Genomic DNA, 12312 nt, shown 5'->3' with positions numbered 1-12312 from the left:
CAGAACAAACCTATAACAGTTATGTATTTTGTTCATTTTTAGACAGTTTGTTTATTTAGCTTAGCTCTGCTTAAATTGACCGCTGCAGCCAGCACGTTGGATCAAAAAGCGAAACCTTTTTCTTTTTTTAAACGAGCTGTCTTCGGCTCTGTTTCCGGTTGTCGACTGCCCCGATCAATTTTCATTGTACAAGTTGGATAATGGAACAAACTGACGCTTTGGTGCGCTGAATTGAATTGCACGTCTTCATTCAATGGGACACACGCAAAGCGTTTAGGCAGCATCGGCTAATGAAGGACGAGCTCACACATGCCAATATTACATTTGCACTAAGCAAAAGTAGGACAATGAAATTAGGCAATACCGCCTAAACTGGCATTTTTCATTATTACAACGTGAACAACTGTATAAGAATTATACTTCATGCACGGAACAGTTTGAGGTTTTGCACTTTGCTTTCTTAAATGCAAACTGAATCGACAGAAAACATTTTTAACTACTATGGAATTACCGCACCCACTCAGGAATCACGTGGTATGTGACGTTTCCGATACATAAAAACGATTTCACGCGAGATTGCCGGTCTTCTTCAACCAGAGACAGTGGAGGATCTTTGGTTCTACTAGTTCTGGCACGGTCGCGTGGAAGCAGAGAAACTTTCAACTCCAGCATGCAGTTTTCACATAATGTGTTACATTCCCGTCTCCGTGTGGAGTCTACTGCAGCTGATCCACCATGAACAGGTGATGATTTGATGACTTTAGAGTGTGAAAGGTCTTTAGGTGGTTCACATGTACTGTGCTAGGTGGCTAACTTAGCTAGCCGGGCGAACACGTGCATGGAGAGCATGTTTGTCAGAGGTTATAAAGTAGTTACTGTGTTAGGCGACTTAGTAAAGTAGGAAAACATTAAATAAATTAACTGGCAAGTAGAGTAACATTACTACAACTTTAAATTTTGAATTTGAATCGCATGATAAAGGGTGATGGATAGCAACGTGGCCTCTTATTAGCTCACAGGCTAATGTTCAAATGTCTGATTTACAGATCTGATGAATGACTGAATTCATATATGCTAACTTTATAGGTAGCTTGGCCGGATCTGGATTGAAGCTCGTGTCCCCTTCCAGTGAAGGACGACGTATTTCATCGTAATGAAAGGTAAAGCTGACCATGAGTGGCGTGATGTTCCCAACTCTCTGCAGTGCATATGATGAGTTTGTTATCCCTGTCTGAAAAAACAAGTGTGGAAACCAATGGTATCTGACCTGCTGCAGACTGATGTGTGAAGCTACATGCTGCTGATGACTTGCAACTAATGAAACGTGTTCTTGCAGGTTTGTGGTCCTAATGTCCCACTCTGCATTGACTATATGCAGGAAGAGGAGGCTCAGAGAGAAGGTTTGTACTTCTTTTGACTTTAATGATCCAAGTTTCCACTGATTCAGTGATGAAAACTGCTGCATAGGAAGTGCCGTCTGATGCGATAACTGACGATGGCAAGAGCTGTTCTGAGAAATGTTGTTAAAGCTTTTGGTTTTGTGTCTGTGACCTGAGCAATTAATGATCCAGATGTAAAATTTCCCAATACAGATGTAACAGCAGAAAAGCGTGACAATGAAGAGTCACATGGGTCCTGAGATGACATGAACCAGGTAAATGTGGCACATTGACACTTAATTAATATCAAGCCAGTGATGATACATGTTATCCCTGTCTGAAATCAAGTGTTGAGTCATGGTAACCTGAGGCTTGATTGGAGATGTAGGATGAGAATGATGTATGGTGTCAAAATTGTAATATTTTGTTTTTCTGTAACTTTCAGGTAAAGCCGGTGGAGAAACACAACACCAGCTTGGGACTGAACCAATCTTGATGCAACATGAAAATATAAAATGCAGCACATTTGTTTGTATGCAAATTCAGAACAATGTTTAATAAAACTAAAATGTGTAAAATTCAAGCTTAATGGCACATTCAAGTACTCAACATAATAAGAGGAACATGTATCCTATTGAATGTGCCCAGCACCATTGGTCAATCTGTGTTGAAAGATGACCTGTAGGATTTCTTCTTTAAATTTTCGAGAAAGATTTGCTCTTCTTGGAGGTATTCATGGTCCTGTGGGCAGAAAGACTTTAGTTATCTTGGTTAGAAATTTGAAATGTTCAGATTGCATCTACTGATACATGCTGTCGCAGCTTTAAGTGTGTTGAAAAGCGAATTGTGAGTGAACCACAACACTTAACTGTAGTTATAACCTGTTTTAATGTAATTACAATAAAAGCCTATGCAGCAACAACCTACATCTGTTCATTTGATGTCACTTTTTTTTTGCAGTTAATTATCTCCTCACTGTTCTAGTTGTAATGATCGTTTTTTTTTTTTTTTTTTAAATGCAACATTTAGGACTCAAAGTTTAAAACCACTGGAGGATGACTTAATTTGATTAGAGATTAAAAATATTTTGAAATAAGCTCAAGCTGATTGTTGCAAACAGCTCTTGATAAATGCTCCTGAGCTTACGTGTGTCTGACATACAGCTGGTGTATCAGGCTATCCAGGGTATAATGTATCTAACTTTGTTTAAGCTGTATATCTCTATAAAACAGCTTTTTGATGTTTTGCCATATTGAGTGCAAATCTACTCGGCAATCAATGATTACTACCTTTTTTGGAACACGGTTAAAAAGCTGTAATTTAAGTGTTTACCTTTTCTGCAGTGTATTTCCACAGAGCCAGACTGGCTTGAAGTGCCATGGACTGAGTGTTGGCAAATGAAGTAGGAGGAGGAATGTTTAAGGTCGATGCCAGCTCAGGGTTCGGCAACACTGCAACTGAATCTACAAAAAAAAAAAGATAAAAGCTTGTAACATTCTCCGCATGAAATGGTTTGAACTCTAAAGTGCTGTGAGACACCAGTTTCTGTTGAATGATTAAAAACCAGAGTTAAGCCACCTGGTAACACGGATGGAATCATTTGTGGTAAAGAGGTGATGTGATGGTCCTTCCTCAGCCTTTCTGTCTCCGTCTGCAGATGACTTAACTGCATTCGCTCCTGTAACAAAAACAGCACTCAGATACTACCACACGGTGTATACAGTCAATGCTGTTCATATTAACTGACACATACCTGAAGGATTCGTTGTTCTTGCTGTCTCAGCCGCTCTGTTTGGATATGAATATTTCTGAGCCTTGCCTCGTGCTCAGCCTCCACGCGTTTTGCCTCCTGTGATGTTCGTTCTCCTTCCTCATACTTCTCTGCAGCAAGCTGAAAGAACACAGAGTTGTCAAAAGTCATATATTAGATATTGTTTTCTCCACTACTTGTAGATGTCTGTGTGGTGTGAATTTACCTTGCTGAAGGCCTCCACCTCCTGGGCTCGTGTTTTCAGTCTCAGGGCTGTGCTGCTTATTCTTTCTTTCTCTCTGTCTAGTTCTTCTCTTAGTTTCTCCAGAGCGTCTCGCTCCTGTGCAACTGCAATCTCCTTCTGTTTTACCTCTCCAGTTCGAAGCTTTAGGTCAGCTTGTTCCTACAACAGAAACAGATTTTTTTTTTTAAACTTTGGAGTCCTGTGTTACCAAAAGGGCTAAACAAAATTTACTTGAGAAATACTGTATATCCTGTTACACTGATTGATTGCACTGAATCATAAGCAAGTACATACATTTTATCCAGATTTCTGCTTGTGTAATGATGTTTGAATTATTAGCCTTTTAAAATAATAGAGCAGCAGGTAAAAGATGAGTCACCTCTCTTTCCTCCACAGTGAAGCTCACCTGTGCCAGACTGATGATGGAGCCCTCTCTCTTCTCCAAGAGACTGCTGACCTCTCGTTCCGCTCTCTCATGCCTCTGCTTCTCCTGAGCGTGGAAGTGGGTCCACTCAGCTGCCAACTTCCTCCTTTCCTCTGCACAATGCTGCATCACTGACTTCTGCTCATCCAGCAGTGCACTCTGAGAGCAGAGACAGGGAGGAGAGGTAAGGCAGTGACGCATGGAATCAGGATAGAGCTCTTGATCTACTATCTGCACTGCTGTGGATATTTGTCAGCCGCACCTTGGCTCTTTCCAGCTCCTCTCTCTCCATGTTGATCTGCATGCTAAGGGAACGGCGCTCGTCTTCCAGGCCTCTTTGTGTAGACTCTGCTTTGGCCTGTTCTGCTGTCATCTTCCAGCGCTCCTGAGGTATACAAAGAAAAAATGGCAACTTCAGTCTTCGAAGGGGAAAAGCATCAGTTTTAGTTTTAGGTGTTTCTCTGTATGCACTTGTGCTTTACTGCTATGTCAGAGTAAATAGTCTAGAGTTAAGGTCTGTCTTTTCCCTGACCTTCTCAAGCTGTCTTTGCTGCTCATTGAGTTGAGTGTCCATCCTGGAAATGATTTCCTTGAGGTAAGCTCTCTCCTCCACCATGGCTTTCTGCTGCTGAGCCAGACGGTCCTGCATTACTGGAAAAGTACATTTAGAGAATGACCTTAACCCAGTTGAAATTTGATACAACCATGCCCGAAGACATCTTGACCCATTTGTAGAGCGTGTGTGCTCATGTGAGCGTGTATGCAGTACTTCGAAGCTGCTCGTCTCTGTGCCGTGCCCCCTGCTCCAGGCCATGGGCCGTGTGTTCATGTGTGCTCTCCACCCGAGAAGAAAGCTCTCCCAGCCGAGAGGAGAACTGCTCCATCTGCTCAATCACCACTGTAAGAGACCTGGACAAAGATGACAGGATCACAAGTATTAGTATGATCTCTGAAATCCTGACAAAGATTGGCTGGTCAGCTGAAAAAATGTATAGTATTTCACATAAAAACACAAGATTCATGCTAAATATAAGTAATGTAAATGGGACTGTTATTTTCCTTTGATAATGACTTACCTGGTTTGCGATGTTGCACTTGTAACTGCATCAATCTCCTCGTCTTTTAACCTCTTCAGTCTGTGGACCTGGTCCTCATGGTCTTTCTTCATCTCTAAAATTGATTTCCTTGTTGGCAAAATAGGAGAAAAATGCAATATATAGTAAGGTCATTAAGGTCCTTCATTTGTCATAAAATATGATATGCTCATTCTGGGGCTTACTGAACTATCTGGATACTTTGGTTGAGTAAAAACCAAAGCAGGTCCTCTGACATTGGCTTTTGACAAGTTTCCGATCTGAGGGAATTCTAGGTATTGCTTCGCAAAGATTTTTCAGACAATTAAGTAAACTGTTCTCTTGAATCAGACCCCTGTACGTACCATTTTTGGTTTCATCTTGTTTTTATTTTTTTTCGATGTAGATTACCATAATTGTGACCTTGGTCAACAAGTGTGCTGTTAATACAGTAAAGGGTGTTCTCCTATTGCCAATGCTATTGCTATTAGAAAAGGCATCCCAGGTTTACCTCTGGAGGTCTCTGAGTCTCTCCACCTCACGGTCTCTGTCTTGCTGAGCCTGAGCCAGTTTGCGCTGGTACTGAGCCTGTAGCTCTGAGCGTTCCTGCTCAGCAGATCGTGTTACTGTGGCCAGGCGTTCCATTAGGTCTTCATATTCCTGCCGTGCTCGTGTCTCCCTCTGGGATGCTGATTCCTCAAGCAGCTTCACACGAGCCCTGGATGTCCACAGGAATGCATACAGTGTGTATTAAGCATACACACAGACATAAGCCACTCAAAGCGCAGGGAATTATGCATTATGTATGTTAAACACATACACAGATGTGCCACATTTGCACTACATATATACTGTATCTGCATGCGTGTGTGTGTGTGTGGGGTCTAGGAATAGATTACTTGTGTGTGTTCTCCATGAGCTCCATATCCTGTTTATGCCGCTGCTGGACACTCTCCAGCAACATTTGGCTCTGGTCTCGCTCCAGCTGCAGGGTCTTCACCTGGACAGTAAAATATGTTTGAAGTTTAATGCCGGGCAAGTGCATAAAAGTGAAGCTGGGGCAGTATGGACACATATAGTAGCAATAAATAAGCAATGTTTGTCCAGTCATCACCACATTCGCATTCACATACCAGTCCCTCCAGCTGGACAATGCGAGCCTGTAACGCTTGATAATCCCCAGGTTGATCTTTGAATTTCTGCAGGACCGCTGCTTCCCCAACACCCCCTAGACCCAGCAACTGAGACTGCATCTTAAGAGGAGAATAAGTAAATCAAGTACAAATAGGTGATGAACATGTTGCCATATTTTGAATAAATCTGTAAGTAGAGGTGCATAGGTAGTTTTGTAGTTTCTTACCTGCTGCTGTAGTAGCAGCTGCTGCAGACTGTCTGCTGAAAATGTCACCTATTGAGAAGTTATGGATGGAATAAAAAAGGTCTTATTTGTTGTCCCAAATCATGAAAACCTTATTACAGAAAAGTGTGAATACCTGTTGCTGGACAGAAGTTGATGTGTTTTGCATGTTGCTTTGCTGTGGAACTGCTGGAGAGAAAACAAACATGAGTAAAAATAATGCAGATGTGCTCAAATTGGCTATTATAGCAATACTGAAACATGCTACTTCATCAAAAACTACTTTATTTCCATAAGATTACCTACACCCCATTGTGCTAGGCAGTGTAGTAGACATAAGGTTGGGCAATAGAAGCTGTTGCAGGGTTTCATCCGAAGGCTTATTGGGCCCTCTGAGCACCCTGGATCCCTTACTGGATTGGGGTTGGGGTTGGGGCTGAGGCTCAGGTTGGGGCTGGCTAATGTTAGGAGCAGAGACTGGCAAGGGACCAGTGAGCTGGGAAGGGTAATCTGAGGGATGAGACAAACTAAGAGTTTGTCCAAGGTCTACTTCAGCGGTTAGTGAGGAAGATGGTAAGGTGGAAGGCAGGCAAGGCTGGGCAGTGGGTGTACACTCAGTATATATAGAAGGAGATAGTGGTGGAGTTGAGGGGTAAGTGGGAATGGTATCTGTATGAGAAGAGGAGTACATGATTTAGAAGAGTATGAGTTCATGATTTGCTAAGATGATAAGCATGGCATGATACGAGGTAGGTATTAGATATGGGTCTTGCAAGTGCACAACATGCTGGATGATATCTTTTTTTTGAGAATGATGAACTGGGTCAAAATGAGGAAGGGCTCCTGCTGTATGTGTGCAGACTTGTCTGGGAGGGGCATGACTTAAAAAAAAGAAAAAAGTTTTTTGCAATTTGATCTCATAATTTTATAATAAAATGTAACTGAAAAGTTAAAAGTTATTTGGGTGAATTGTGAATACCTTGCTCAGTCCTCTCCTCTCTGACAGGGGTGGAGTGAGCAGCAGGGCTGGGCTGTCCAAGAAAAGTATTACTGAAACAAAAAAAAGTGGAATAAAAAAAAAAATTGCAAAATAGTCACTTTCATGGCTTTACTGGATTTATACAACAAACATATTACCTAGATGCTTTGACAGATGTAAGAGTGCCCTCTCTGCCCCTGGTAGCCTGTGAAGTTGTTTGTTTACTGAAAACAAAAGCAAGTAATCATCAATCAGTATTAAGAAACAAATTTCTTCTGTCACTGTATTGTGTTGTGTGGCTTCCACAGTACCTAACAAACGACTCCAGATGCACTTCTTCTCCCAGACCAAAAGAATCTTCCTGCTTGGACTTTTTTGCCTCTGAGTTCGAAGCTGATTGAGCCTTCTTCCTGCTCAGTGCTCCTGCTAACCAGTCATCCTCCTCCTCCTCCTCCTCCTCCTCTTCTTCTTCTTCTTTCTTCTGGATTGTGGAAACCTCTGCCTTGGTTTGTTTGGCGATATTGACAACTGGGGCTGGGGTCTCTGCTGTTGCTTTTGCAGCAGATGTGGCATGACTACCAGTCAGGGAGGGCTTTCTCTCCAATAAGGGAGAGGAGAGAGCTTTTGGAGACTCTAGTGAAATCTTGGTCTCTTTGGTCTCGTCCTCTAAAAATACATTATCGTCATTTGTCTTGAGGCCTAACCAGTCGGCTGAGTTGCGGTGTCGAGTGGAGATGGGGGTGGTCGGCTTTGGTTTCTTTTCCGGGGTAGAGGCACTGACATCCTCTGTGGAAAATCTGACAATAGAAAAAAATCATATCATGTACCTATTTTGCGCAGTTCACCATGGCAAAAAAGTCAAAAAAATCTTAAGTAAAACACTAAGACTGGACTAAACACACACCTGACAGACTGTCTGCGGGAGTGGCGCCCTTCAGGTGTGGATCCCAAAGTGGGCTGATAGGACCCAAATGTGAGATCATCTTCTAAAAGTGGTTCTGGTAAATGTGGACAAATCAAGCTTTCATTATTTCATTATTTTAAAACAGTACTAGCTCACATCTCATGGAGCTCCATTACCTTTCAAACTGGTGTTCTTCTCCTGCTGCTGCTTCTCTTGAGGCAGAGGCTGGTCCTTCCTCTCACCTGTGGCTGGTCGCTCCAGAAGACGAGGTGAAGTCAAACTCTCCAGAATCTCGTCCAGTCTAGTACGAGCTCTCTGAGGGGTCTCACCCCTGAGATTACCACACAGAGAAAACGGGGAATGGCACATGCTATATGTCTGTATGTGCTGTGTGTCATGTTATGATACAAAACAATTCAGGGAGACTTGGCCAACTTTGAAAAAAAAAAAAAAGAATTGTGAGGGCAAAGCAAAGATGATGTTTTGTAAGAAGCAAATCATATGACAAAGAACAAGATCAGGTTCTGAGCAAAGTTTGTCTCTGGCCACACACCAATGCACTAAGGCAGTAATTATTTATTATTTAAGCACTATAAATAAGGACAACAAAAAGAGTGAGACAATAAAAGTGAAAACAGCTGTTACCTTTCCTTGTTGGACCAAAGCGGAGATTCTTTTTTCTTGGGGTTGTTTTTATCACTGTCAAATCCGAGTGCATCCATCAGGTCATCCTTACCATCATCAAATGTGAGATCAGCCGGTGTCTTTGCTGCTTTATCTGATGAACAAAGAATAAGCACACACATATTCAGTGTTTGATGATTACATGGAAAAATGAGAAGTAAAGAATTTTGGAAATTGTCGGGCTCACATGTTTTGCTCTTTAAGACTGGAGATGCTGAAGGAGACTGTACAGCTTGTTCAGGTTTGGTTTGGTGCACGCTAGTTTTAGATTCAGGCTTGGTTTCATCTGGAAGTAAATCACCAAGTAGGTCATCCAGGGGGTCATCTAGATCTGCAAAGGAAATTAGATGATAATGTTAGAGACATCTTTTAAGAAAAGGCAGTGAGTTCAACAAGGGCTGTTGCATTGGATTGGATTAAAAGGTTACAGACATACCTTAAAAACCTCAACTCAAGTGAATAAGTCAGTTAATGGTGTATGGTCATACGTTGTATGGATATTTCTTTTTTGGTGCTCTCCTGTTCAAACTCACAGACACCCACTGACACTACTCACTGATAATACTCAACTACAAGTAAAAGATCAAACACATACATTGTACCTTTCATGTATGTTGTCTGACCAAGACCTTCATCATCACCAGAGTCTGAATTAATGCAGCAAATTGAGAAAAACAAAGCAAAAGCTATCACTAAACAGCACTTTTGCTCTGCTGTTGAGCTATATAAAGCTCGGTCTCAGAGATGGGATGGGAGACAGGGGCTCACTCACCAGAGAAGGTGAACTTCTTGTAGTTACGTGCTGTAGACATAGAGGGTGCAGAGTTTGGCTTCCTCCCTCCTGTGCTGGGTTCATCTGAGTGAAGCGAGGGAGACACAGCTCTGTCTGATTGCTGCTATTAATGTTAACTTCAAAGCTCGTAATAATGTGAAGCTAATAATGAGAGAATAATTTATGCAAGAACACTCTGCTCTGAATTACCTGCTCCCTCTGGTTTTCCATTGTTTTCTAATACAGTAGAGCCTTTCTTCGGCCCTTCATTACCAAAGGGTTTTGTTTGTGCAGGAGCTGAACTGGGCTTTTTCTTTGATGCAAAAAGGTCAGCATCCATATCATCCATGTCCTGTATGAGGACAGACAGAAAAACAACAGGAAAGCAGGTGAACCTGTGACCATGCACAAACAAAGAACAAAAGTGAACTGTGTCTCTGCCTTGTTTATAATGACCTACCTTCATGTTCTTCAGTATGTCATTGGGATCTGCTGCTGAGACATCCGAGTCCTTGGACAAAAATGAAAGAGCAAAGGGGCAATATAATATGCTTAAATAAAAGGGGCTCTGAATGTATACATGTTTCTATGTGTCCCTTCTCACATCTCTGTCTACATACAGTACCTCAGAGTCACCACCATCCTTCTTTACTTCCTCTGCTAGCATGCTGAAGATGTTATCAGTGGCAAAGGAGCTGGGAAAGAAAAATAAATGTAACATATAAAGAGGAAGAGTTATAATTTATAATCGGTGTAATATTACTGACTCTAACTCCAACTTACCGATTCAAGGGTCCACCACGAGATGCTCTCCCCCTGGCTGAATGTTCTGTTAAGAGAAAAGTTTGAAAACACATGAAACTTTTACAATGATAACACCATTATGATAATGATTATACTGTTTGGTTTAAAACTGCAGAACTGTGCTCACTTACTTTTATCATCAAATAAGCTGTCAAGAACACTGTCATCTCCAAAAGGACCTTGGGAAAACCAAAACTCTGTTACTCTTTAAGTTGCCTTGTTCTTTATGTAGTTATGCTACTGAAGAATTTTCCTTTTATTCTGTATTAGTACTTTTTGGTATTGCTATTACATTCTTGGTTGTAAATTTAAATACTTCTGCTTCTTTGCTACTTCTGTGTGCTCTGTACATGTAACATTGCTATATTGTTTCTGCATCCTGGTAGGGTGATCCTCCAGATAAACTAAGGGTCTATGGCCAGAGGGTGTCATATTCAGATTGAAATGCCCTCTGAGACAATGGTGTGAGTTTTGGCGATGTAAAAAACGTTGACTTGATTTTAAGTTAATTCGTGCAGATATAAAATAATGCAGTAAGTAAATCTTTGATGTACAGCATTCAAGTTAAACTGGAGGGACTTACTTTTGGATGGTTTACCCTTCGGCTTTGTAGCCTGTAAATTGCAAGGAAATATGGTGAATTATTTTACAGATGAAATGGATTAACCTGGCGCAACTCCTGCCTCAAAAACAAAGAGCAAATCAACTGTATACACACAAGTCAATCGAAAAGTTGCGTTTAGGATTTTCAAGTCTTTCTAACTCTGAAAAGTCACTGAAATATGGACAGTGGCTCCACGTTGACTCACCATGTTGAGTCCTGGCTGGTAACCTTAAGTGAGAATAGCTAGCTAACGCTAGCTAAATCTGATTAGGCGTCTCCCGTCTCCATTGGTAACCACTCTGCTACAACGGCGAGCGTTCACAAGGACACAACATACGACTATAATAAGTTAATATGGCTACAAATAGTGCTGTTTCATGCTTTCATATGGTTGTTTTTTTCTTCATAGTTGCGAAGTTTAGCATTTTAAAATTGGCCAGTTGACTTGAAGTAACGGTAAAATGAATCACACCGCCACAACACACCGTATCTATTTAAGGTTGCACGTCATATTGCATACCTAAGCTAATGTCTTGTCTCTCTTGTTGCATATTTTACGACTAGCACTAAATACAGGTAAATATAAAGGTAATGGTAATCCACTCGTTTCTGAGCGATTTACTGCAGCAATACCAAAACCGTACCAACCGGCGAAATGTACATTTCCTGTTTACAATGCGCGGTGCATTGTGGGGAAAGTAGGTTTTTTTTTAGCATGCCCTTCAGGGTAACATGTTTCTGAAAAGGTGTTTTGTTTTAGTGTTTAAACGATCAAATTGCTTTTTTGGACTTCTTTTGAAATCTCTCCCTGGTTGATTACTTTGAGAAATCTTCCAAACTGGTTTACCACCAGGTGGCATCAGAGCTGAGAAAATTAGCTAAAGCAAATCAGTTACAGCAAAACTGAAGGGCTGAATAATTTATCCTCTGTAGCCTATGTTTAATTCAGTGAGGTCTAGGCCTGATGTTGCACTTTTAATCAGCACAATGAAAACTAGGCAAATCACCCTTCAGTAAGCTCATTGCTCTTTGAGGTTTCAACTGTCTTGTGTTTCTCCAACTCCATCACCACTAAACAGGCTTTTCGGGTGTGAATTTGTGGCGACAGCATTTCAGTTTTCTTGACAGATTCAAAAAAGCAGCGTTAAAACAATGTGTGCTGAGCTATATCTGATTCTTATCAGTGATGTGTAAACACTCATGCAAGTTGCTAATGATTTGTAGTAATTAATTCGATTTTGTAATACATTAAATGGGATAATGTTTTCCCTGGGATTTAATACATAATTGATGTCCTATTTAGGGCTTCTTTTAAAGTACAAAGTTGCTAATAACAAT

The 12312-nt window shown here is 41.2% G+C and overlaps 1 protein-coding gene, 1 long non-coding RNA gene and 2 other non-coding genes across 4 annotated transcripts; 3 read left to right on the top strand and 1 right to left on the bottom strand.

Moving 5' to 3' along the window:
* The first annotated feature begins 577 nt into the window (after positions 1-577).
* On the top strand, positions 578-2305 carry LOC130185808 (uncharacterized). The gene is made up of 5 exons (XR_008830205.1): positions 578-743; positions 1087-1160; positions 1337-1400; positions 1593-1654; positions 1825-2305. It is a non-coding gene; the product is annotated as an uncharacterized LOC130185808 (long non-coding RNA).
* Positions 1443-1516, top strand: LOC130185933 (small nucleolar RNA SNORD49). Its single transcript, XR_008830232.1, has one exon. It is a non-coding gene; the product is annotated as a small nucleolar RNA SNORD49 (small nucleolar RNA).
* LOC130185932 (small nucleolar RNA R38) lies at positions 1686-1755 on the top strand. Its single transcript, XR_008830231.1, has one exon. It is a non-coding gene; the product is annotated as a small nucleolar RNA R38 (small nucleolar RNA).
* On the bottom strand, positions 1905-11608 carry LOC130185807 (fas-binding factor 1 homolog). The gene is made up of 31 exons (XM_056402480.1): positions 11180-11608; positions 10954-10984; positions 10502-10549; positions 10350-10395; positions 10192-10261; positions 10027-10077; positions 9777-9918; positions 9567-9650; positions 9397-9441; positions 8982-9125; positions 8756-8888; positions 8287-8441; positions 8111-8204; positions 7518-8003; positions 7365-7430; positions 7207-7277; positions 6364-6416; positions 6231-6278; positions 6004-6123; positions 5770-5870; positions 5382-5588; positions 4874-4981; positions 4567-4706; positions 4330-4448; positions 4060-4182; positions 3780-3956; positions 3356-3532; positions 3133-3270; positions 2958-3057; positions 2712-2842; positions 1905-2120 (listed from the first exon to the last, which is right to left on the bottom strand). Exons 1-31 carry the CDS (start codon positions 11180-11182, stop codon positions 2037-2039), a joined length of 3495 nt encoding a protein of 1164 aa, XP_056258455.1. The 5' UTR covers positions 11183-11608; the 3' UTR covers positions 1905-2036.
* Positions 11609-12312: the final 704 nt, after the last annotated feature.

Source organism: Seriola aureovittata, chromosome 17, assembly GCF_021018895.1.
Source record: "Seriola aureovittata isolate HTS-2021-v1 ecotype China chromosome 17, ASM2101889v1, whole genome shotgun sequence".
Lineage (NCBI taxonomy): Eukaryota > Metazoa > Chordata > Actinopteri > Carangiformes > Carangidae > Seriola > Seriola aureovittata.
The sequence above is the reverse complement of the archived record's forward strand: the minus strand, read 5'-3'. Positions and strand labels throughout refer to the sequence as shown.